The following is a 27,483-nucleotide window of genomic DNA, read 5'->3' on the forward strand; positions in this document are numbered from 1 at the left end:
AATCTCAAATTATGTGCAGGCTGGTTGCAGTGAAGATCAGTTAATACAGCTGTTTCAGAGTTACCGCTGTGCGAATGCCCTTTGCTCATCTTGAAGAAATGCTGCCTATGAACTGTAAAATACTAGAGCATTGCTTTTGTTTGCTGTTTCCACTAACAAAATTGCATGGTATAATTGAAGGACTGGCTTGGCTGGCCAGGATCACATTTTGCGTTTGCTTTTGTACGCAGGATGTATGTTATTGTGAGTTGCTTCACCGAGGGCTGAGTATTGTTTAGAGAGTGATTTCTGGATAAAAAGAATTGGCAGAGGAGGGTGAGAAGAAAGGGGAATGTATACTACATGGGTGGTTATAGACTCTTGCAATAATCTAGAAAAACAGGAATTTAGGATTGGGTTTAACCCAATTAGCATGTGGCTAATACATGGAGGAAAGTGTTCTTCACACCACAGCCATGGGGCTGGGATGCAGGAGGTACATGTAATGTGAAGGCAGAAGAGGAGAGAGGGACTCGAGAATATGCAGCATTGTGGGGTTGGGGAAGAATTGGTGCAGAAACCAGGATTTCCATTTCATAGGAAATGGAAACTCAGTTATATATATGTTATTTCCATTTTGAAGCAGAAATATATAACTTGACTTGAAAATTTTTGCCTTGATTTAAAAAAGCAGGGTTTTTTTCCTATTTCAACTTTCAAAATATTTGAATATATTGAATATTTGAATATATTGAATAATAGAAAGGCATTCCAAATGCAAAATCAAAACATCTTATTCTGAAGTTTGACTTCTCAAATTACTGAGTTTAAAATTATTTTTTCTCTCCAGAATTCTTTCACTGAAATGGTCCTATTTCTACTGTTTGTTTGTTTGGTGGAGAAACCCTGATGTCTGTGTTCCCAGGTTCGGTAAGCTTCATGTGGTGCATAAACATATACACATTTTTCTGAATTAACTTGGCCTTAAACTAGTGCAAAAGGCCCGGTAAACGTTAACTGAGGCTTCAGTGTTATTATAAGATTCATCCTGTTTCTGGCCATGCCTGTGGAGCTAAAAGACTGTTAGGAAATCATTTACACTGGATTGTCACCATTCTTAATTATTGAGAGCCACACTTGCAGTATTTGTACTGCTGACTTGCGACCAGCCTATCTGCACCTCAGACCATTGCTCTTCAAAACATTTGACTTTTTTTTCAGACTTTGGACCATTCCCAAGTTTTCTTGATTATAATTCTCACAGTTCACTAGTTGCTTCAAACAGGATTAGGCATCCATTGGCTTTACATTTTCTGAAAATACATGTCAGTATTTTCTCTACTTCATACAACTGTAAATAACTTGATCTGTCCTTTCTTTAGCCATGCTGAGTGCTGTTTTCTAATCACTTAAACTTACGTTATTTCTAGGAAATCTGCTCCTACAAGTGATTAACAAAATCATCAGTCAAAAAAAAGAAAACCCAAAAAGACAAAAGGAAAAACCCAGTTTTGATAATGAAAATGAACCCATTTAAATATATAGTTATTACAAACAAACAAAAACATAGGAAAAGCCCTGGCTAAAGCAGTTCTCTGATGCTGAAAGCTAATTGATTTCTTTTTCATCCTTACTGTGGTAATCCACAGTAGTGAGAAATTAAAAAAAAAAAAAAGGAAAAAAAAAAGGGGGAAAATAAAGAGTGACCTTTGTGCTTTATGAGAAGATGAATATCCACTAATTTGCCTCTTTAAGGTAAATAAGCTTACTGTAGTTTTCTGAGTGCTTTTGGTTTTGGTTGTGTGTTTTTATTGATTACTTTTAATCCATCTAAAATTTAAGTGTGGTGAATCTTACTGCTTGTGTCTGCTGCCTTAATTTGCCTAAGCATGCAATAACTGTTGCTGCTCCTTAAGCTTCTGACATGCTTTAGTGTGGCCAAGACATTTGGGTCTGCAAACCCAGACTCTTCTCTTCCAAGAAGACTTGTATTTGCACATCAAGGAAATGGGTACACCTCTGCACTGATTGCTTCCCTGATGCCAAAGACTAACTGATTTTCTGCAAATGGAGTGCCAGATTAATGCTTGGATAGGTCTTCTGTATTTAAAGAAAAAAAAAAAAAGTCATCTAGTGTTTCTCATTTACTGTTACAGTCCTAAAAAAAGTAGATATAGCACTTCAACACTAACATTTTGGGTTTGAATTCATACCTAGAGCAAGAGATTTGGTTTGTTTCTGTTCCTTCTCAAACTGTTGACTGCAAAAAAACACTGTAAACATTTTAAGTGCTTTCCTGAGATCTTGCTCAATGTCATTACTTTTTAAAAATCTAGCAATTTGCCAAACGAGGAATTTTAGAAATACTGGCTAAAACATCTTGACAAGCTAAACATTTTTTAAAATCAGAGTAGGTGGACTTAGTTGACTTACTGCCAGCTGCAGTGAGTGTAAACTGCTGAAGATAAGCGGTGCTATAGGTGCCAGGAATCTGCAGACTCTGAACCCAGTCTCATTTCTGCTATTAAGTAGTGCCCAGACTCAAGCAAGTCATGTCCTCTGTGTCTGTTTTGCTGCCCATGAGTTTACCACAGTATTTACTTCTTTCAAAGACAGAGGTTTATTTTCCTTGAGTTTTGGGGGTGTAAACAGTATGCATGTGTATTTGGCATACATTAAATTGCACATAGCCTCTTAGCAGGAGTGGTCCTGAGAGATGCAACCTTTGGGGAAATTTTTTCTCAGTGTGAGGACAGAACAGAGTTTTGGACTGCAGAAAACCTGGTCCGGCTTCAAAATTTTACTTTTATTATGCTTTCCATAAGCAACTGACTGAAATCATTTAGTCTCTCTCTTTGCCTCTCTTCCACACACATACTGTGGTTGGCATTTACATCTCTGAAACAGGGAACTTGGAACTTCCTTCTGGTGATGTTATGATTCCAATTACATCTCAGTTACACAACATAAATGCCTAAAAATACAAATTCTCAAATCTTTCTTTCTTGGGCAAACTTGAGAATAGCAGCAGGGAACAATCAGCACTTCCAGAATGGAAAATTTCACATACTTATGACCATCCCACTTTTTAATTCTCTCCTTGTCAAAACACTATCATGTGTACTAAGATACCACTTGAATTCTTTTTTTTTTTTTTTTTTGGTTGCTGTTTGTTTTGCTTTTGTTTTAAATGCTGACCCAGTTAAGAATGAAAGTTTCCATTCTTTGTTCTTACTTTCATTATTACCCTGCTCTAAGTGGGGGCCACCTTTAAATATTCTTCTTTTCTAGAGAGATCACCTGCTTAGAGACTGGTGGAGGCCAAACATTTTGAGAATCCAAACAAACCATTATGAACCAGAGCTAGATGTCTAGTTCACAGAAATCCTTCTCTGTGCCCCATGGCTGCCAGGTGTTTAACAAGCAGTTATTTTTCTTTCTGGATCCACAAAATGTTATAGAAGTGGTTACTGAGAATCTTCTGAAGGAGAAAGTTCTCATTCTTCTGAAATGGACTAACAGCTACCTGTCCTTTGTAGTTGTTGATTTTATTTTCATAGAATAGTTAAGGCTGGAAAAGACAAAGACTTTTGCCCCAAAGCCAAATATTCTCACTTGGTCACATTTGAGTTTGAAGATGGCAATCAAAGAAATATTAAAAACTTTTTTCTCTTCAAAACACGCCATTAGTCTATGAACATTACAACAAAACAACAAGAAAAAAACATACTCCAAACAATGAATATGTTTGAGAGACTACCAAACAATACATTACAAATGTTTTTGTAACCTATCCTAAAAGAATCACAGAGTATCCTGAGTTGGAAGGGACCCACAAGGATCATTGAGTCCAACTCCTGACTCCACACAGGTCTACCTAAAAATTCAACCAGATGTCTGAGAGCATTGTCCAAATGCTTCTTGAACTCTGCAGGCCCTCAAATGGAGCCCTGCATAACACCATTAGTGTTCTACCACCAGTCTGATGTAACCCCATTTACTAAAACCCTCTGAGCCCAACCCCTCAGCCAACTGTTCACTCATGCATTTGCTTTTCCTTAATCCCTACCCAGGGCATTTCAACTGTCGTTGCCAACTGCAAGATCCATACAACCCAACCCCCTCTAGAATACAGTCTAGCATCATCTCTAGAACTGAATCGAGAAAAGCCCTAAAATTGGGTCTAGAATTTCTGGAGAGTCTCTCTGAAAGTACAGCACAGTTGTAGTATCACTTGCAGCAAGAATTAAGAAGATGTTCCACATTTCATAGCTTGAAACTTAGCAGAGAGATTCCTGAGTAGAAGGCTCTGCAGGATCTGGCCATCACAACATGGCAGTGGGAAGGTTTTCCTAGTTCCTTGCTGCCTCTTGGGTCTTCCTTGAATATTCTTGTCCTTGTTTGCTGGGCTCGTCTTGCTTCAGATGTTTGAAATTGCTTACAGCTAAGGTGGAAGACTTGTAACACAAGCTACCAACTGGGTAAGATAAATACAGAAAAGCAGTAGTAATGATCACTTTTTTGGCCCACAGTTGAGAACCACTACAAAAGGGAACGTTGCAATCAGTTTGGATACATTTTCTTGTTTTGCTAGATTTTTGAAGAACATTATTTCTCCCTATGCCACTAAACTTTTATATTCCAACCACCATATTCTTGAAATGGGCAAAATCTATATATTTTTTGATTAAAGTATTATCTGAAGTATTTCCCTCCATTCCAGCAAAGCATCTGAGCCCTCCAACCTAGAAAGGTCTTACAACAAAACATTCTTATATAGAAAACGTCTTGATAGCTATATTGGATAGATTTGAGCCAATTAATATAAGTGAACAGCTTTTAAAAAACAAGCAAAACTTTTTAGATTACCAGAACTGCACTTGTAAATAATTCAGGAATATAGATGCTATGGAAGTGTGAGGAAGGCACAGAGCTTGGATTAGATTTAAAAACAAACAAACAAACAAAAAAACCCAACAGCTATATTTCTTATGCTAAAACTGTATTACTTTCTGTTTTCAGTAATACATAATAGATATCCAGGGACAGATTCATTTGTGCTGTAACTCTATTAGTTTCAAAAGCTTGCAACAGGGATATATCTGGCCCTTCATATTTAGTACCAAAACACAATAAAAATGTTTCATTTTTTTAAATAAAATGGATAAATAAAATGAATTCCATGACAGAAATTTGCATTTATATAGCTCTTCTCATTGACAAAGGATCTCAAAGCAATTTGCTGATAGCCACATAAATTTCTAATTAAGAATTCTTTTTTTGGATCATTTCTGCTTAAACGTGTCTTCTGAATCACCAGAACTTCAGGCTACTGCATGTTAACTGTGTCATATCCCAGTCTACACCCTTACAAATTAGGAACTGGATTGGACCCCCTCCTGTGCTGGCTGAATCCTTACTCAAAAGAGTAATCCCGCAGAATTCAATGAACCTACTCACATAGTAGGTGAGTCGTGTATTAAAATATTGTAGAGCTTACACCTATACATCTGAGGCCATCCATGCGAGTTTCTCTGCCTTTATAATTCTTCCCTTTACATTTAGAAAACCACAGTGTAATCCTACCAGAATAATATTAGCTCATTTTGCATCTGCAGCCTAACAGAAAAACTAAACGCTCCCCCAAGTGGGATGCCACCCTGAAAGGGGGAGCTCTGTCTCACAAGCACGTGTTAGTCCCCATGTTCTGTAAAGAGCACCTCCTTTTTTTTTTTTTCTTTTTTTTTTTTCCTGAGCCTGAAACAGCATCATTTGTCTGGTGGCTATATGAAAAGCTTATCTAGTTCACTTTGTGTTCATCTAAAGTTGATCTGCTTAATTATTTCTTCCATTAAACAGCCCACTGCTGCTTCATTCTGGTTGGAAAAAGTGTCAGTGTTACAGGAGAGAGCTTTTCTGCTCAGAGGCGCTGGGATTAGAAGAACAATCGCTTTGCCGTTGGAGATTTGTGTTTGGAGGCAAATTGTTTCTGAGCACGAAGGAACATTTTTATGCTGACACGCACCCATGTTATGAACTAATGTCAGGCACTGGGGTGGCAGTAGTTATAGTCCAACGGATCAAAACTGTTGGTTTTGGATAAATAAGACATCTAGTGTTATTAGAAAACAGAAGGAAGCATGTGGCAAAACAGGCCAATTTAATGGCATCGTTTGTAGTAAAGCTGACTTCTTGGAGGTATGGTGTGCAGCGCTCCCTGGAAATAGACCATTTGGGAGGGCAAGAAAAGAATTTGATGCCTTCTTTTTTGTCAGTGTGTCAACTTGGATGAGAGCATAATAAAATGGAGAATAATGGCAAACAAGGTCTTAGGGATCTCTGGTTCTTTGGTATACCAAGAAGCACAAGGAATCAAAATGAATGAAATCTTTGACAGCATAACAAACTTGCCTCATGGCCAGGACTGTATCACAGCCACAGCTCTATTTTGTTGAACGGCTTCACTGAGTAGCCAGTGGGATTCAGCTTCTGCTGTCATTCTGGAGATATCTGAGCTACAGAGAAGAAAACGTGCTGCAACCTGGTTTCTTAAGCAACGTTTAGAGGGTTTCTCATAGTTTTGACTTGGTTCAAAGCTTTGACATTTGGGAAATGCTAAGGAGTAAGCTGAGTGCTCCATACTTTCATTTATCTGATGCTGTTATCCCGGAACTCAGATTAGCCCAAATTGGATCGTGCCTCCTACTGTGAGTCATTTGCTTTCAAAAGGTCTCTGTGAGCTGAAAACCCAGTGACAAGTCTAGATTTTGGGTCCTGTGTTCCTTTTGGGTAAACGGGCTTCTGCTTCCCACAGGAATCAGTAGTAGTAGTAATTAATAAATGCCTCACGTTTCAGTTCTGAAGTCTTTAATTTCAGAAATTATAAAAAATCTCAACACAAACTACAGGTCGTATTTCTTTGGAAATTTGGAGGGAGAAGTGATTAAAAAAATTCCAGAGCCAATCTTTTGCACAGAGTTAAAGCACAGAAAAAGGAACACCACAGACCAAAGTCACTCTACTGGTGCCTTCACCTTCCAGGTGACTATAAAATGGAAATGTTGAGCCTGGGACACTTAACGCTGAACAAAGCCAGGCTTCACTTGGAATGACCGTGATTTTGCTCTGATGGATTCTTTCTTTCCACTTGTGATTGAAGAGAGGTAACTCTTCATAGAAGAGTCAGGCTTATCCTTCCCTGACACTCTGCCCATGCCCCCACCTGTTACCCTCAAGCGAGGGAGCTGTTAAAGCTGCTGCTGAAGTTCCCTCCTAATGTAAAAGAGGTTTGTGTGGTGGGTGCACAGCACATTCCACCCAAAGATGTGTGATGCTGTGGAAGAAGACTGTAAAGAATCCCCTTAAAACAAGGACAGTATCAAATTGCAAAAAGGAATTCCAAACGACAACAAAAACCAGATTTAATCCATTTGGTCTGTAATTCGGCATGCTACCAGACCAGAAAGGTATAAAACTTTGCCAAACACTTGATGAGTTCTGCTTACAGCGTAGGCATAACAAAAATTCTGATGCAAGTTGCCTACTTTCTTCCAGAAAGGCGTTTGTTTCATGAACACCTGTGCTTCGAAGATGATTTCATTGCCAGGCAACCCTTGTGTTACTGCTAGAACACTGGGGAAAAGCTTTATTTCAAGGTAAGAAACAAGGATGTGTCAACTGAGGATGACAGAATTGTTGTAGGTCAAACAGTTAAACTTACTTTGATTCCACGTCTAGTGGGCTTGGGGATTTTTTTCTAACTTCTGAGTACACTGTACTGTGTGAGGGCAGCTCTGCACTAAACAGAAAAAATATATATACCTATGGTCAGTACAAGCTGTAACTTTCAACATCAGGTTAACAGGAGTGTCCCACTGCATCATGCAATGCCCTTCTAGGACCACAGTTCATTAGGGCAGCATATACTGGTGTTCTCAAGTGTACCGCCTGCCCTGAATGGGCAAAATTTGCAGCTGAGACAAGAGTAAGCTCATCACAACTAGGGATGACAGCAAGAATAGAAAAATTATAAGGTGAGGATCTCATTTCAGGAAACTAATTGTGTAAGGAGATTCTTAACTTTTTTACAGTTTCTTACATTCAACTAAGCCTATACTTAAATGCTTTCCTGAATTGAGGTCTAACAAATTTACACTTCAGTCGTACTGTTAATAATGTTGGGTTTATTTGACTCTAAAATGCATGCTCCATTTGAGTATGGTTTGATGCACTAAATGAAATATTTAGTGACTGTTGACACTTGGAACTTCATCTTTGTGGATTTCTGTAGTGTATCTTTCTCATTGAACATCTGTTCTCCATAGGGTGTGCATGATTAATTTCTAGTAGCATTACAAGTAGGTAGGCTCATGCTTTGGGAAAAGAATAAAGGTCTTTCTTTTCCAATATAAATTTTTGTGGTTTTCTGCATAGTTCCTAATGGGATTCCTGCATTGAACTTGATACCAGAGACTTTGGGACAGAATATAGAAATATTTTATAAATTTCCTATTTCCCTATGTAACAAATCTATGCCAATCAAAGTCTTAAACCAATTCAGTATGTTTTGTTTCTTTCATGGAACATGTGCTGAGGTGGTGGTTATAATTTTAAGTTTTTCTAGGCTGACCAATAACATTTTTGGTTTGGAAAGTGTTTTCTGAACTCTGCTTGCCTGGATTATAAATGTGGCATCATCTCATTTTAGGAAAATGTAATCTTTGTAATGTAATCTTGTAATGTAATCTCTCTGTAAAGGATTGAAGAACATTACACAAGAAATCTTGAATCTGTGGTTCTGGCTCACTATTATGATGTAATTTGTGGCAAATAATGGAAAACACAGAAAGACAAGCAAAGTAAGAGCAGTAATATTTCCTTAGTAGTATTTCCTTAGTAGTATTTCCTTAAGTAATTCCTTAAGTAGTATTTCCGTAAGTAATTTTTAGATTGAGATTTAGAGGAGGGTGTTCTGTAGCTTTTCTATCATTGGGGGAATTATTAAACCCAGTACCTCTTACATAAGACATTTTTTAATATATACAAAGGACAAGAAATGAAGACTGAAATGTACTGTCAGTTTCCTTGGATTAAGATCTAATTTTGAGAAAGAGAGAAAATAGAGTATTTTCCTTCATAAATGTATGAGAGAATTATAGTTATAATTAAGGAAATAAAATCAGAAACAAAGCATTTCAAAAAGAAAAATGATAGTACTTACATTGGTGACATATTCAATATCCTTCCAAATATTACATTCCCTGGGAAAATCTGCCAAATCTAAAAAATTATCCACTATCACTTGGCCAATCAAGTCATGCCTGGAGAATCTGTCAAAGTCATACACTGAGAAATGGAGTTTCCGTGCATTCAGATCATTGTATGGGACAGTAAATAAAAAAACTTCATCAAATACTGGATTTAGGGTTTTTCTATGCACTTTAGTCTGGTGTTTTGTTTTCCTGTCAGGAAGCAGATATATCTTCACATATGGATCCGAAGTTCCAGAGAAGTCCTTTGCTGGCAGGTTGATGGCCTTGTGTATCTTCACTATCAGCTGCTCTAAATCACAGTCATATTTCAGAATAAAGTTCAGTTTTCCACATGCCTTGCTATTACTCCTCCGGCCATCATCTGTGTCCACTGATCTTTGTTTATATAGCTCTGGCTTAATGCGGCCAATTCCTGTCAGTTGCTCCTGTTTCTGAACCTGCTGGATGTTGAAGTCGGGGTTGGAAAGGTTGAGCTGTCTCCGGATTGAATTATGCCTTAAATGAAAATAAAAGAGTTGAAATAGGTTGTGTTGATGACCATAAGAATCTGTACATACACACCAAAAGTCTTGTTTTCATTTGATGTGTTTTTGTAATGTACAACAGGGTCAGATTTGTACTTGCTAATGTTATAAAGCATGTTAACTAATAATTGTCTCAAGCTAGTGGTATGCACTCTCCAAAGCTGGCTGAAGAAAGTAACAAATTTCAATTCATGGACATTGCAAATCCAAAGAATCTGCTATATTACATTGTATAATGTAATATGATAAGAACTGTAGCAGTTCTTATCATTTACCATTTTCAGCTGATTCCTTTACATTCATAATGCTTATGAAATGAGTTACATTATGTAAATGGCAACAGGATCTGGCTTATTATACCTGTTGAGCTTGCTGATTTCTGGTGTTAAGATGAGGATGGACACAGAGGATACTTTTTGACATCTCTCCATTTCAGTTACTCATTGATCTGTGCTACTACCTCATTTTCAAGTGAACTGTTCTCATCTGAGATGGTTGGTTGACCACACCATCAATTGTTTTGTTTCATTCTGTTTTTTTTTTTTTTTTTTTTTCCACTCGTAACTGATGTAATGAGCTCCGCAGTACTTAGGTTGAAAAGCTCCTTTAGTTTCATTACTCTAAGGAGAGAAAGTTGGTTTTAGCTTCAGTCCAGTGAGATTTATTACCTGGAGTCACTGAGTTATTGTGATTGAAATTTCCACTTCATGAGATAACAGAAATCAAATTGCAATCCCTGTAGGGGTAGTGGGATGTGAAAGTTGGATTAGGTAAAATCCTAATCTTATGAGCTGGATTCTACTTTTTTTTTTTTGTCCTATTCGAATTCAGCAATCATTCAGTGTATTGGAGTATCATGAGAGGTGGCTGAACGTGAAAAGAGCACATGGAAAATGCTAGTACAGGATTAGTCCGAAGCTATTTATGTTGAATGTAATCAGCAGTAGTTACTCTGGTACCATTGCTCATTCCTCCCCTTTAAATGTGTGTTTATGCATGCTTTAAAAAGGAACAGCCTCTCATAAACTACCCTCCTTTTTTCATTCTTGTTGTATAGCAAATACATAATTTTATAGCTCTCTGTTAGTCATTTCCATGACAAATATTACCATGTCACAGAAAAAATATCTATATTGCTCAACCATTAAGCTCCTTGTAGCAGTGGGAGGTGCAGCCTATCCAGGGGAAGAATGAAAAAGAAGAACACGGGAGGCAGCTCTGCCTTGCTGAAGTCAACGAGGACTTGGAGCAGGGGCAGGTGCCTGCTCTCTGTGGCCACCCAGTTACACAGGCAAGGAGCAGACACAGAGGTGAAGGTGAACAAACCAAGGGTGAGGTGCAAGGAAGACAGGCCCCTCCTGCTCAGTGGAAGAGTCTTTTGGGGAAGACCTGGGCAACAGCATGGGGTAATGAATGAGGGGGGTAATGAGCAAAGCTCATCAGCAGCAAACAGAATAGTGTTGGGGTGGGACCCAGGCAGGTCCTGCTCTTGTGGGCAGGGAGCCAGCATAACTGCTGCTGGAGAGGGCCAGGCTGGGAACAGCTGGCAGAAAAGTGAACTGCAGAGAGTCACAGGAGTGAAGACATGGTCCATGCACTGACGATGCTGAGGCACGTTCTTTTACAAATTGGGATTTCCACTGTTTCTTGTGAGATGACTGTGTTGTAGTGATGCTGTGCATTTGTCATTTGATTACGTATGAGAACTGCCACCCTGTTGTAGAAGACAACCTGCATCAGACTCAATGATTTCGTGATACTAAAGACACACAGGAGCTCTTGGTGTTAGATGTTGGATATGAATTTTCTGTTTTTAATGAATCTCACAACATGCTTATTTGCTAGTGCTTTGAAAACTGAGCAGCACCAGCCTGTACTACTGTACTTCTGGGATATAAGTCTTGAGCTGGAATTCAAACTTGCATGTGGCAGGAGTCGAGCTTGAGTATTCACAATTGTGGCTTTGAGCTCCCCTTGGATTTCTACAGCAAAATGAGCCCAGGCCATTCTTGCACTAATCTAAAGAGAAAGGGCACCTGGAGCTTTTGCTGCATAACATTCATGCTGTTTTGAAGGCTTCTCAAATTCTGAGACATGTTTTGGACTACTGGCAATTCCTGAACTGGCTGCTAGCTGCTTTCGTGTTACCCATGTTCAGGTGTGCCTGCAGGCAAGAGTCTTGGCTAAATTTGCCCTCTCAGATGACAAGAAAAGAGGCTTAGTAAGTAAAAATTGGGCTAGGACAGTACCTTCTCCAGCTAAAGCGCATCTGCTTTGACTCAAGAATTTACTCACTGGCTCTTCATGGGCAGATCCTTTTTCTTACTGGGTGAAGCATAACACACCCTCACCCTCCTTCTTTCCTGTTCCTTCTTGTGCTGGTTCTCCAGTTCCTCTGGAGCCTTCATTGACTCTTGTTCAGTCACTTTTCCCCCCACAGTCATGATCGTGGCTAAAACCTATGATTTTTAATTCTATTTCTAATTCTTGAAAGTATTTCATTAGCTTGCCCTACTTTTCTTCTTTAGCTATTTTAAAAGTCTTGGAGGAGATATTACTGAGTGCTCAGTATCACTGCTAAGTACAAATGGATATTCTTTACAAGCTAGATCTAGGGTGTTCATGCTTGTCCAACTTCTGAGGGGAAAGGCACAAATGAGTTAGTAGTTGATAGAAAGTTGGAATACCATTGTTATCCTGTCCTTTTAATCTAAGAGGTTTGTGTGCCTGAATAACTTTTATGTAATTTTTTAAAAGAACGTGTCAAGTAAATTATGCATTTGTAATACAGTGGTGTAGTAGATAATCAAGCTGTACTATTTGGGCTGTATCTGTATTGATTGACACCAGAGATAAATTGGAGTTACTGACCGAGCAGAAGAGGTTGGTTCAGTGATCTGACGATGCATTCGCGCATTGTGTACGCAGTTCTCCTTTGTTCCAGTTTGAGCATCTAACGGAATATCAGGGGAGGTGTGGCTGATCTTCATGGAGGACTCTGGATAGGTTGTCGGCTGACCCAGAAAATCTTCACTGTATTCATGGTCATTGGTCTCTGTATCTGTGTAGTTCAGGGATTCCTGTTTGTTGTCTTTGTTCCCAAATGGCAGGCCACGCTCTCGCCAAGGGATCCAACAAAGCTTCCAGGACACGAACAGGGACACACCAAAGAGAGCAAGACCACAGGCTGTGACAACTAAGGAGAGCAAGCTTACTGAGATATCTGCAAACAAGAAAAACACATGCATGTCAGATCTGTAGTATTTTCTGTTTGCAACTCTGCATCTCCAAGGCATACAATATGGGAAGTAAACATCTCTAGGTAGCAGATCTACAGAAATTAAATTCTGGTCCCTGCAACAGTCATATAATAGGAGCACATTAAATGTTCTATTCTTTTTAAAATCTTTTCCCCCAAGGGGAAAACAAACAAACAAATGAACAAAAAACTAACCAACCTTGTTTGGACTTCAGTGTAAGGTTCATTTTGATAGAACTTAGTTTATATTTTCCCTCCAAAAGCCAGGTGAGATGAAGGGTCTTTCTAAGTATGAAAAAGGCTGCCTGCTTTGTCACTTTACTTTCTACTGGTGAAAGAGCAATGCCTGCAGTACTTTTTTTTTCTTTATTTTCCTTTTGAATAGTGAAATTCCCTTCATCTTCTTTATGAGATCTTACTACCATCTCTTTTAGAGGCTGTATTATACTTACATAACTATAAACATTTGCTTGTATGCACGTACATATGTGATATGAATTTTTTTTAGGTCTTTAACTGAAGTATTTTGTTTTATTAGTTTAATTCTTTTCTTTCTAATCTTAGACTCATTCTTACCTTCACAGATTATTTTTGACTATCAGTACATGTCCTGCTGTTCATCATTTAGTTTAGGGTACTAATCTCTTTTCAAAACTGAGATATCTATTTTTTATTTTCTTTCAACTCCAAAGGCTCTTTGTTCTGTTGCTGAACTTCTGATATAAAAGGAGTGTAGAGGTGACTTTTTCTTTCTTCCCCCTCCCCCCTCCCCTTTCTTAGCATTATCCTACACCATAATCATATCAACACAAATAAGTTGCAACTAGGAAAGGCTTTTCTCTGTTTTGCTTTGTTTTAAGTTGCACATTGGGAAAATGACTCAGTGGAACAGCTGTTTTTATGGTTACAGTGTTTTTGAAATTAGTTTCTCTGTGGATTACATAATTGATCATGCCTGAAACACAATTAGTAAGAATTCTGTTTTACTGCCTCAAATTATAAACAACCTTATCGAAGCAATTTTTCACAGTGCTTGTAGGTTGAGAATGTCAAGAGCTAGCCTAGATTTTAAAAGGGTGGCATGAGGTTGAATGGTTGCTCCTAGCAGGACAATTATTTGAGAATGACAATTCAGGTGAAACAGCCTCAGTCAATCTGAACAAAGAATATTTAAAAAAAAAAAAAGTGGAAAAGTCAATAGCTTTAGCCCCTGCTGTGAGTTTCATTCTGACTCGCCAGACAGATTAAATTTCCACGGAGCAGGGAGTGACACTACAATCAGTTTCACACAGGAGCTGTCCAGTTTATTTTGCATGCTGAAAACCAATTTTAAACAATTTTAGCCAGCATGGCCCTTTCTGTCCTTCTCCCAGTTATATGAAGGCAAAACTCATTAACAGTAGGAACAGTACAGCACCTGCCTGGAATTATAGCAAAGAGTTTCAGAGCTGAAATTAATTAAAGAAATTCCTCCCATGCATAAAAGGCAATGTGGAAGAAAGAATGGTGGTTCGTGATATTTTTGAAATATTTATTGGTAAACACGTCTGGCAGTGAAGGCAGACAACCTTTCCATATGATTACAAAGCCGATGAACTGGGATGCAGTAGTGATGGAGGACCTTCAGAATAAAGCAATTTGTCTTGGATTCTCTGGAGGAGAAGGAAGAAATACATCAGAGGTCTGCAAAAAGGTCACTTTTTCAAAGAACTGATTTGTGTAAATGATCCAGCATTGAAGGAAATGAGAAATTGGGAGTTGCCAGAACCAGCCAGAAGATTACAAGGTGAGAACTGAAATCTACAACCTGCTCAGTGCCAAGGATGTGTGAAGGTGAGAAACAATGTGAAAGGCAGACTAGCAGTTCCCTACCTTGAGGATGACTTTAGCAGAGGACACAGTCATCTAAAGAACTGCTTTCATGAGGAAAAAATACATAATAGCAATATGAACTACATTTAATTTGGAGAGTTTGAAAAACTTCAGTAATATACACCTGCATTTAATAATGTAACACCAAGAACCCTCATCTCATGACTTTCGCAGAAGCTGGGCAATAAACAGCTTAGGTAACTGGCCAAGCTGCTGAGTAAGAAGCGACAATTTTTCATCATCTTGATTTTATTTCTTTCTGAATCCTTAGGAACCATTTCTTGTGTGCATTTTTTATTTCTGTGGGTGGAACAGGGACAATCACATACCTGTCTTCCTTCTATGAAAGACCATGGAGCTAAAGGGCAGTTCTCTAAGCTGTAACCTTTCACTGGCCAGTAATTTTCAGATATTGACCACCTGGCTGGCACATTTCAGCAGCTTTTCCACTTAAAATATTTGGTCTGTGTTAATGCAAATCTCCTTGGCAACTTAGCTGGCATATAATAATAATCTGCTAGAGTTTGTAAGTGACAAAAAATGTCTTTACTGATCTAATAGCTGGCCGAGTGAGCTGCAGGTGTTAGCATTCCAGTGATTCTTAAAGACAGAGTTGTATCTTGTATTTTTCTTTCTGATATCTAGTGGTAGTATCTGCCAAAAAGGAATTATATTATGTTGTTCCTCCTGTAAAAACTAAAGCTTCTGTTTTATAAGAAACAAAAATACAAACAAGACATAATGAAAAGAAAATTTGTCATGACTGTGTATACACAACTATAGTAAATTCTGTCCAGGTTCCTGTGCCTCCAACTTGCTGCTTTTGGTTATTTTCTTATTCCCTCTGAATACATACTTTGCACAGTTGATATGTAAAATTACTATATACATTTGGTCTTGTAATATCCAGCAAAAAGTAATTAGAATAATCTGGGAGGGAAAAAAAAAAAAAAGAAACAAAAGAGATGACACCAGTTTTAAAGATGCCAAGCTGGACTGTTAAGTACTCTGTGTGGAACATGGCATGGAGTTGGCTTAAATGGCTCTATTTCATCTTATTGTACAGAATCAACTTGTGTGCTACATTTGCAGGACAGAAAATGTAGCTGGAGAGAAAGAATATAAGATTTTCTAAAAGCCATTTGAAATTTGAGACATGCTTGTAACTTGTTAGCTATAACGGGAAGCTGGTGATTTGCTGAGTAGGAAAGAAATATATGAGGTATATATGTTTATACTATAAATTCGTATGACTGTCAGGCCTGTTAAGTCCTTCATATTGCAATAACTGAGTAGTTTTACTTTGTGACAGTACCAGTTCCCATGACTCCAGTCAAGAACTGTAATGCACATTTCTACCCAACCACATTCTCTGCTACTTCTTGGGATATGTTAAATAGAATCAGATGAATTATTTGCTTGGAATAAATAATACGATACATTTAGACCTTTTTTTTTTTTTTTCTTTTTTTCTTTCCCGTGTAGGATCATTTAGAAAGTTAACTGAGTTGCTAACTAATAATTTGCAACTATTGATCCTGTTCTTTTAGGAGACAGAAAATATTAGTGCCTGGGGTTATGGAAGAATTTAACTTCTTATCTAGTCATAGAAAGTGATTGGTCACTTTTGGAAAGTACTGTATGTGTTCTCTTATTGGCAGAACGAAAGGTTTTAATAGAGAAATGAATGATGAAGAATGAATAAAGAACAACCCTGTTTTCTAGTAGGAATTTTTGGACAAATTGTATGTGTTAAAATTATGAAAATGTCAGGATTTGCAGAAAATTTTCATGAATAAATCGTTAGAGCACACATTAATCTTGACTGTTATGCCCCTATGAATAATAATAAAGTGAAATTGCCATTTATTTCTGCCTTAGCCAGAAGCAGGAAGTACCCAGGTTACATAAGACGAGCAAACAGCTTATTTAAACCATACCAATAAGCTTAAAATTCCATTATAGTCCTTGAAAGACCAACAAGTTGCAATAAATACTAAAGAACCATTTGAGAACGCTAAAAGAAATGACACACAAGCATTTCATTTCCCACTTGTATAAAACTGTACAGTAATATTGTGTGAAGTGCTCAAAAAAAAAAGTTATGGAGATGTGTTAACAATACAAACACAAAAAGAAGTAGCAACAGTTTCTGCAATTTTTTAACAAATTCCTTTGAACTCTGATCGCCCTTGGGTCACAATCTTTCCAAGGGGAAAAAAAAGTACTTACCAAGTGCCTCATTAAATGACTTTTTTTTTTTCTTCCTGGAAAAATTTGTGGAATTAAATAATATGATTGTATTTTCACAGAACTAGCCATAATGACGAATAGGAGTTTGAGTGGCTTAGGTAGTTGTAGAACAAGATATGTACGTAAATTTTTTTCTAGCATCCATTTTCTTTTGTATAGGAAACACTGAATTTCATATACCATTTCATCTTTGACTACTTGTCCCTTGCATTTTCTCATCCACAGTGGAAACCATTAGCCTCTCTAATTTGGAATAAGCTAAAAAAAAGTCTGTCTATTTTTGAACCTTACTTTTTTTTTTTTTGGGGGGGGGGGAGGTAGGAAATAAATATATAAAGTATAAGAGGAGAATATTACTTTTCTGAGTAATTTATGTAAAATAAAAGTGCACACTTTTCTTTAAAATCAGATTACTCAGAATGAAAATAAAGTCAACTATTTTGTTAACTTTCCTTTTCAGAATCAACTACTCTAAGCCTATATTATGGGAGTTTGGCACATCACAGTGGTTCAATATTTACAATCCTCACTTTGCATTTAAGGAAGTGCCAAAATTCACATCATTTCTGTACACTGGCAGATCATAAAAAGGTTGCCAGAAGTGTTGACACTTCACAATGGATTTCAGGAAAGCTGTCTGCAGAGCTTGATATGGGTAAAGAGGAAACATTACTTATCTTGACCTTCGTGAATCTAATGAGATGTTTATAGCTGGTTTTAAGTTTGGATGGTCCTTATTTTTTTCCTGAATAACTGCACTCTCATCTTTACGTAATATGTAGAATGGAAAGATAGTTCAAAATACTCCAAGCTGCTCTGGCCAGGACTTTGTGTCAAGTGACTGTCCTGGACTTGTTGCACACTATTCTCCCTGAAAAGTAAACTATCACAAACCACTAGCATCTTTAGCTGATTATTTAGTCTGATTTATCTTTTAGCAGGAAGTTGTTGGCATAAAGGGGAATAAATACAGCTTTGAGAGCATTTATCCCTCTCAGATGAAGAGCCAGATGCACTGAAATGTTCACACTGGCTTTTTAAAAAACATTTCAGAGTATCACGGTGAATGTATTGTATCTGTTGTTCTTTGTAAACTTAGGATACCCATTTCATACAGTGAAGCTTTTGGGCCTGATCCATATATATTAGGAGATGATGATAATTTTATCAACTGGGATATTTACTACTTGGAAAAATAGTGAATCAGTAATTTACTATTAGATCAAGTTTCCTATCAATTTATTATTAGGAATATACAGAATATATTAATTTTCAGTCCTTACTCCTCTTCATTTCCAGAGAACAAAAGAAACAAATTTAGGGTGTCTACAGACTGCTACTAGTGGATAATTCTGGAAATCCAGTCTGTCTGGAATCCTGTCTTTCTAAACAGCAAATTTTCTAAGAGAAAACTGTAGAACAGATGTGAAAACAGAGAAATTAAGAGCAGTGACTGGAGAAAAACGAGAAAAATCTAAAGTGAAACAGCTTGTAAAATGTAACGGCCAAAGAGAATAGGATTAAGAAGCAGATTTGAACAACACTTATCATTCAGGCTGCTCTTCTGTTTCTTCATTCCTAGGAAGTGATCACTTTAATGTTGAGATGCTCTTAGAAGCTTTCCTAATTTTCATGAATTCAAAGAAAATCTCAATATATTTTTTTTTAATTTTTATTTATTTTTCTTTTCTCCAAAGCATATAGTTAAGAATGCATGCTTTGAGTAAGAACTGAACATATCTGTATTTCTGCTTCACTGAGTGTAATTGTACATTCATGCAAGACATTCTTTATATTAAAAGAAATCTGTAAAAAGGAATTAGTAGAAACAACTCTGAAGTTTTCTTATGAAGTAGACAATTTCATGTTGTAGTTACTCAGTTGTGAATGTAAAATTGAAACTGCACAACTTAAGGGCTTTTTCTTCTTGCCTTTAACTAGTTTTATGGAGAGGAAATCTGATATACTGTAATTATGATTAACAAAACAAATATCATACAGTGCAGTAGTGAGAGATACCCACCCGTCCTGGATTATTGGCCCACGCTGATCAGTATTTGTTACAGAGAGTAAAGCACTGGAGTATAAGCCTGCTGTCCCAGCGAGCATACCCAAACTATGCACTGGGTTATAGAAATGAACTCATTGAAGTTTTGACATTGGTAAGGGATGGTGGTGATCTTCCTGCCCCACAGTTACTTTCTGAGGATTGTCAATATTCTTACTCCGATCATGCAGGAGGTGCCCAAACATGAGGATTTCTTGCTGATCAGTACGCTGGCAGGCAGCTTGTTCTGTACTATAGCTGGCTATATGGATGAACTTGGGCTTTACTCTCTCTACTGCTGCTGATCTAAACATTTCTAAAAGTTGCAATAGCTAAAAACAAAAATAACATTGGGAAAATAAAAAATCAGAACAGTGTGTTTCAGCATTCGTTTACTGTCCTATCAGTGAAGTAACCATAGGATTGCTGCTCTCTGAGTTCTAGACATCAGTGTGAGCTCACAGAGGTGATGTGAACTGTTGCCAGGGACTGTTGAAGATGAATATATTAACATGCCCCTAAGTTCCTTGACTAAAACTGGGCAGAGTTATACCTGGAGAAATGTGGCCATACCACAGAACCAAAGGGGCACGGTAAATGAATCAGTTACTCTGAAAGGTCAGATGTTACTGAGAACTCATTGGATTCAGGGGGAAAACAAATCTTTTGAGGGGACAGATGGGGGACAAAGGACAAAGATAGCAGCTAGATATAATCTTACATATTGTTAACCCTGTCCGTCCCTTGTGCCTTCCTGCCAAAAATACCCATTGCTGTTTTCTCTAGAAAAAAACAGATTAGGATAATATATAAATGCCCAAGAACAGTATCAATAACTAGCTCATTAAGGCTAGACATTCTGGCAGATGTCAAGATTAAGATGTTTCAGCTTTCATGGATAAACAGCTTGTTTTTGCCCTCACACCTGCATGTGAAAAGGGGGACATTGCTTAACAAACACAATCGTTCAGAAAGGACTGATCAGTCAGAAGTTAATTTGGTTTTCATTCATCTTGACATAAAGGTCAAGATACTAATGCTTCAGGATTTCAGGGTATTAATGTTGATTGTAACTTAACAGAATGCATTAATTTTGCATGAGGTTTCAAAAGCTGCAAGGGAACTCACAGTGCATTTAACCCCTAAGAAAAGCAGGAAGTGATTTTATTTTAGATATTTAAGAAACACTGTAAGTCTTTTCGCACAAAGAAGGAAACATCCACTTTTGAGCACCCAAGATTCTAAGGTTACTGGAAGAATCAAAAGCTTTTATGTTTTATACAAAAAGTCATTTATAGCCATGACCGCATGTTCAACCCTATTTACCACTATCAACCACTGTGAAAAAGTGTGTTACTTCAATGTGCCTAAAAAATGTTCAGCAATTAAAAAATTAACACAATGTTTTAAAAGCATTCCAAAAGTTTTGATCTTGTTCCCTCAAGGGTAATGAGGGGGAGCAGTTCATAGTTTTTCATACTCTTTCAAACACTGCAGCCTTGGGCAGGTGGCAACCACACCAGTTTAGGCAGAAAGGCTTCTCCTTTGCTTTCTTTTCTCCCTCACTCCATCCCTCTCCTTTGATACACTCACGCGTCCATCCTAAGCATGAGATATATCAGCTGAGTGGATATATCCACTCATATCCACGTATATCCACATATCCACTCTATGAGTGGAAAACTAAGATTCTGAAGTTAAGTGTATATTAAATTCATAGAAAGCAGCCACTGGCATAAGGTTAATAAATGATGTTGCTTCTAGGGCTTTGGTGTTTAAGAAAAAAGTTACTAAATTCTGATGAGTAAAATAGATACTGACGGTGACAACGACTCTCAGATCTGTAAAATTGGAACCACAGTTTTCTTCTGTGACCTTGCTCCTTTTTGACTGAGTTGTGATGAGTTGTGTGAGAAAAATCTACTAAATGCAAACTGTTCTCAGTGGTCATTCAGGTAGGAAAAGGTCATCACTGATGACACACAGTGACCTCAGAAATACAAAAAGAAATCTCCTGTGCACCCTGAGCTTGAGTAGCAGCTAGATGCAGGCTTAGAGTACTCCCAGGAGTGTGGACATCCAGGATTGATTAACATAAGGTCTCTTCTGACACCTTTCTTGTCAAAATCTTCAGAGTACCAATTTGATGCAAAATGTGTTCATCATTACTATTTGTCAACTAACAGTACACCTCCTGCCCTCTTGCTTGATGACAAGAAGGTCCACTGAAAATAAATATATTCCTCTAGTAATTTCAAATACGATACAAATTTGAAAAGAAATGCAAATCTGGATTTTTAAGAGAAAAAAATCATTTAAGAGAGTTTTAAGAGAAATCTGCAAGCTATTGTTTTTTTTCACATTTTCTGTCTTGACAGCTTAGGGACCTTATATATCTGCAGGACATTCATGCACATGCAGAGTTGTGTGCTGCTTTGTGTGCATGTCATTCATAATCTCTGAAAGTTACGTTTATGCACACAGGAGAATTTTTTGGCCCATGACTTGCAACACTGATGATGTTTTGTTCATGGTACTCAAGAAGATGATAATGCTGTGGCATGCTTTTTTTTTTTTTTTTTAATGTCTCTCTGAAGAGTCATTTTAAAAGTCATCATTTGGATAACACCAAAACCCATTTATTTTAATGGGGGAAAATAATTTCTTTATTTGTGTACAGACATCTTTCTGGTAACTGTAAATGTACTTATCCGACACAGCTAGAATAACATCTTTCTAACAGACAGCTGCAGAATAAAATGGAAACAGGTTAAATTCTATTCTGGATATCACCAGAAACTATATTCTTGCTTCTTTCCATACCTGAGTGTGAAACACACATCTCCCTGACACTGGTTCAGCTTACCCAAGATCTGAAATTTCTTCATTTCTTCAAAAAGAACCTGTTGCTCCAACTGACTGTATTCTGACACCTTAAATAGTACAAGTCCTGTAGGAATTTCATTGATAGTGGCCACTTCAGGCTTTCTACTGATAAAAAGATTTAAAAAAAAAAAAAGTGCAGACTGTAATTATACCTGTATTCTGTATTTGCCCCAGGTCTCAGCTCAAGAAAACTCCTGAACCACTACTGCTATGTCCCATGCAGACTAACCTAGACACTCCTTAGCTGCAAGATGTGTACCACCTGCTGAGATATAGTAAGGTACTGCTTTTTAAACACTTACCAATTGTGAGTTGCTGCTGTTTGACTCATACTAAAGCTCATTTGTGTGCTGCTGTCCTTTCCATCTTCCATTTCTTCCATTTAGCACAGAACGGTGCTTTACAGTGACCTTCAATTCATTTATTTATTTTGGTAATGGATCAGAGGAAAAAAGGTCTACTGCAGCTCAGAGAAAGTTCTGGAGGTAGTTACTTCCCAGATGCAACCTGTGTTTCACTTTTAGTGCTCCTTCTCATTCCCACTGGTAAATAAGTCAGGATTGCATAGATGTTAGACATCAGTGGTTTATGGGAACCTATTTGATTCCACAGTGGCAGAGAAGAGCACTAATGCGGTCAGTCCAAGTTTAAGATATTTTTTTCTATTGTCCCCCTACTTCTTATCTGTTATCCCCTACTGTGTCCTGCTATTCTCTCCACTCTCCCTGTGAGAAAGAGCTCAGGTGTGTCTAAGCTGGTTGCTGCTCTGTGCCAGTGGGAATGCATGTTCACTGCCCTCCTGAACTCAGCATCCTCTCCCCCCAGGCAAACTGTCATTTATCAAAAACTTTATCAGTTTGCAGATACTATGATTACCAGTTAGTTTGCAGTTAGTATGAATTGGGAAAGAGCTGTTCTGCTTTGTCAGTATGATTCTTCTGAAGGCATCGATGACCCCACAGTTCTGGTTATGAAAGGCGGAAATACAAAACTTCTCTAAGTACCATTCATTTATCTTATCTTTCTGAAGCTTGATTAAACTCTGGAAGAATAGAACATACTTCTTTTTGAAAGCAGTGTGTTCAGAGAGCAAGAACTGTCTCACTAAAATGCCCCTGCTCCAGATCTTTGTCCTGAATTCCCAAAGACTTCAGAGCTTTGCAATAGTAAGCTTTCTGGAGGACAATTATAACAACCTTTATTTTGGCACTCCACACCACGTATACTGGATATAAACTCCAGTAACCAGACTATCAGGAAAAGAGATCTTCGGTTTTTACGAACCATGCAAAGCCATACAATGTAGAAAAAGGCAGTACTGCTAAATAAGTTTATCATGCTTCTGGAATCAGTACAGTTACAGAGCTTATTCAAAGCAGTTCAGAGTTATGCTGTGGGTATACTGCTTCTCAACCTAAGGCTAGTGCTAGAGCTGTTGGCTCAGGTATTTTTTCAGGGAAGAAGTTTATTAGACATTGGGCTGATTCGAATCTTCTCTAATATAAACAACCCTATTTTAAATCTGTATTTTAAAGCTAGTTTTTGTTATTTACAATGGATTCTTAACATAAGAAAGAAAACAGTTTGCTCATTAAATACTGAAGTGATATTTTACTGTGTTACTTTTGGAGGACCTTCTCTTATGATTGTTCTTTCATATAATACCAAAATATGTTATTTAGGTGCTCTCCTGTATCATTTTATTGAGGAAAATAGTTGATTATTTTTTTTCAGTTTTTCAACTTAATAATTCCTTGTTTTGTAATGGAATGAAAATCTTAAGCACTTAAGAAAAATCTACAACTATACAATATTCTTAAATTTATTTATGAAGCAATAATAAGAGCTCAAAAGATGCAAATATCAGGAAAACATAAAATGAATTTGACAGTCATTCCAGTCAAAGAGGAACTGCACACTAAAAATCATACATTTTTGCCCCCAAAAGAAATCTTTAACCCTTGTTGGTACAAAATTAGATGAAAATGAGATTTTGACATTAACTAGAACAAGGGGAATCACTGATGTCATTTACTCATGAATCAATTTCTATATTCTGACTGTTCTACAAAAAAGTGGGAAATAAATTAGACTGAAAAATGAAAGAAGTTTGTAGTTTATTAGCCTCTTGACTGTCCTAAGAATGTACTTTGAATGCTGCACTGAAGTCATATGTGTACAGTTTTTAACATGTCCTTATTAGAATAGACAGAATAAATGGAAATAGGTAATTGAATTTCTTTCAGCTTATAGAATGCATGCTGACATATTACATGTCTTTGTGAATTGAAATTACTAATTTCTCAGTTTTTATGGAAAATTTCCTCACTCTGTAAATAACCTTAGGTAAAATATCAAATGACAGCTTTCTGTCTTTAACTAAGTATTAGTTTTGTCATTGCTGTTGGATAAGTATTTTTTTTTTTAATCAAGGATTGTTCTTGACATTTGCTAGAAAGCAGCAGAATTTTGCATGTGTTTTCTCCAAGCATCTGAACATACATAGTTAAAGCCATTGGGAGTAAATCTGGATCTGACACATGTTAATGGAATGTAAACAGAGCAACAAAATTGTCTAGAAACCCTAATGGTTATTTGAAGAATTGTTTTTAGTGTTTTTCTACCCACATTACCATGTAGCTGGTAGAACAAAGCTGTTAAATTATTACAATGATTAAGCTGTTTATCACTAAATAGCTTTTCCCCCTCATTCTGTAAATGTCAAAGTTACTGAAATGTCTTTTTACAAATGAGCAATAGAAACCAAGAAGCAGAACAGTTGTCCAAGGTAAATTAGGTGAATCAGTCAAAAAATTGACAAGTGGGACCAGGATCCTCTCACTTCTGATTTTGAATCTAGCAATTTTCCAGTTGCTTCTAGTAAAACAGTGTGAAACTAAATAGAAAGGGATGCACAAAGTTTAATAAACAGTGTTTAGCACACAAGAGGGATTGTGACCAGTAAACAGATGGTATGTCTTTTCCAAGTAATCTTGTTATAAATGAGTTAAATAATTGAGTTCTGAGAAAGCTGTCATCTCTGCAAATGCACCTGCCTTCTGTTAGACAGTAGGCATATTGGAACCACATGTAGCGTACGACTCACAAAATGAACACATTTTGAAGAAAAAAAGTGGTACAGGTTACTGGGAAGCTGTGTCAGGAACTCTGCAGCACAAAGCGATTGCTTAGTCTAAATTCTTAAGCTGAAAATAAAAGATACTTGATAGATCCCAAGAAGCCTGAAATACCACAGAAAGTGTTTATGATCAACATCTGTAATCAAAAAATAAAATAAAATAAATAAATAAATGCTAGAAGATCCGAGCAGAAAATCTAAGCAATGGTATTCACCAACAATCCTATATTATTCCTACAGTAAAGATTTATAGGAGTCTGCCATACTCCATGCAGTACACCCCATCTTAGCAGGGCACATTCACGTGCATGGAACTGCAGCCAAGTTAGCAGCCTCTTCTACCTTAGAATTTTGTACCTTTCAATCTTGCTATGTTTTCTTCTAAAGCAAACTCTGCAGTAATCTTTTATTATCAACACACTATTTTACGTATTTATGTAAGAACTTTAATTTGATAATTAATTGAATGGAAAATATCAAAATAATTAACTAAAATAAAAGCAAGCTCCAAGATGTTTGAATGTGCTAAAAATCTGCCCATGATATTTAGGTTTGTTTTTCCACTTGCAGTAGGTGAAACTAATATGAAGCAAATAATCTCTGTTTCCATCCTGCGTTTTGATAGAATATATTTCTAATATTTTATGTGTACCATTATTGTCATTATTTGTCATACTCAGACACTTGTAGAGATTTTGTGACTGGTGTTTGCAGTAAAGAGAATGTAGACTGGCTGTACTGGATTTGTATTTTCTTTAATTAAGTGAATTTGGCTAGATCTGTATCTTATCTCCTGGAATAATTTTCTCCAGAAAATTAGGACAGCTAGTTTCTTAATACAAGGAACTGGAGTATCCTCTGCTTTACAAAAGACGGCAAGCCAATGTTTATGATTAGCTGTTCCTTGAACAACCCCACTGGGAAATGAAAGGAGCAGGTGCTGTCAGTCTGAACTCTAAAATCAGACCAGTGCTCCAAAGTACAAATCCTTGGCAGTACCAGGAGACAATGTAGCTCCCCCTTCCTGGGAAGGAGATTCTTGCACATTCCTTTCCTTTGTCTGTAGGAAGGGCTTCACTGTTTTGCTGTCCTAGAGTGCTTCTTGGCAAAGCTTTTCCTTTTATTGAGGTTTCTAGACAGACCGTGTTCATTTTGGAGCTTTGGCTGTTTAAATAGAAGATATTGCCAGGCTAAACTGGCAGATGAATTCATGTATGCGGCTCAGTGCTTCTTCTGTCTTTTAACATTGAGTATGCAGAGGAAATACATTCCTTTCAAGAGCTGCTGTACAGTTCCATATGCAGGAAAAAAATTGCCCCTTCCTACAGACAGCATGAACAATTTGTTTCAACATCCATAGCCCTAGTCTTCCTACATTATACAGGAGGTGCCCCCATGAGCGATTTAGCATCGGGACGGGAAAGGAGAAGGATTCTTTTTGGTGCAGATTTGCCTTACGTTTATACCTGGACTCTGGCAGTACTCAATTGAGTGAGACACACCACCGATGGGTGTGTTTGAAGTCTCTTTCATTCTGTTGGGACCATGGGTGCAGCTAGGCTCCAGCCCACGGCCCTGGGGATGCAGGTTCCTGCTGCAGCCCCAGCTCTAGGCTCACCTGACGTGTGCATGGGTCTGGCCACTGCTCCAAACGTCTCTGCACAGTGGGGACACTCGGTCCTGTAACCACAGTAGTGTGCAGTGCATCAGACTCCTTGCTTGGGGCCACACAAGTTGATAATGTTGATTTATCTGCAACGTCTTTACGCACAAGTTATTCTCCCTGAAGTTAGTGAGATTTGCAATACAGGAGGACTATGAATTTGGAACATGAACTACGTTAAAGTCTTCATATTGTTCTGCTCTGAAAAAAACACCAACACCGAACACCTCACCACAAAGATCGCCTTGTTTTGAATTGTATTTTTCTAAGCAATTAACTCCCTGCTTTTGAGATCCAAATAACAAAATAATAATGTATTGTACACTTCAGAATAAATATACTATAGCAATTACAGTTAATTGCATATGAGATTCTCAATGAGACCTTGGATAAAACAGAGGTGACAAGCAATTTAGCAGACTGTACTTTCAGTGCCAAAATCAATTAAGACATTCTAAATCCTGTAAACATTAATAGTAATTAGTAAGCTGTATGTCACTGTGTGTCTTTGACTGATGTCCAGCATGTTCAGCCTTGTGTTTAGCTACAGGAAAGACTTACTAGCAAGTATTTTAACAGACAGTCTACA

The 27,483-nt window shown here is 37.4% G+C and overlaps 1 protein-coding gene across 1 annotated transcript in view; it reads right to left on the minus strand.

Annotated features, from left to right (window-relative positions):
• Positions 1 to 27,483, minus strand: part of SYT9 (synaptotagmin 9) — a 63,999-nt gene that overhangs the window by 19,217 nt on the left and 17,299 nt on the right. Inside the window, exons 2-3 of the mRNA XM_035550219.1 lie at positions 12,647 to 12,998; positions 9,200 to 9,746 (exon numbers count right to left, since the gene is read on the minus strand). Of these exons, the coding sequence (XP_035406112.1) occupies positions 9,200 to 9,746; positions 12,647 to 12,998 (899 nt within the window). The remainder of the gene's footprint in view (positions 1 to 9,199; positions 9,747 to 12,646; positions 12,999 to 27,483) is intronic.

Source organism: Cygnus atratus, chromosome 5 (assembly GCF_013377495.2).
Source record: "Cygnus atratus isolate AKBS03 ecotype Queensland, Australia chromosome 5, CAtr_DNAZoo_HiC_assembly, whole genome shotgun sequence".
Lineage (NCBI taxonomy): Eukaryota > Metazoa > Chordata > Aves > Anseriformes > Anatidae > Cygnus > Cygnus atratus.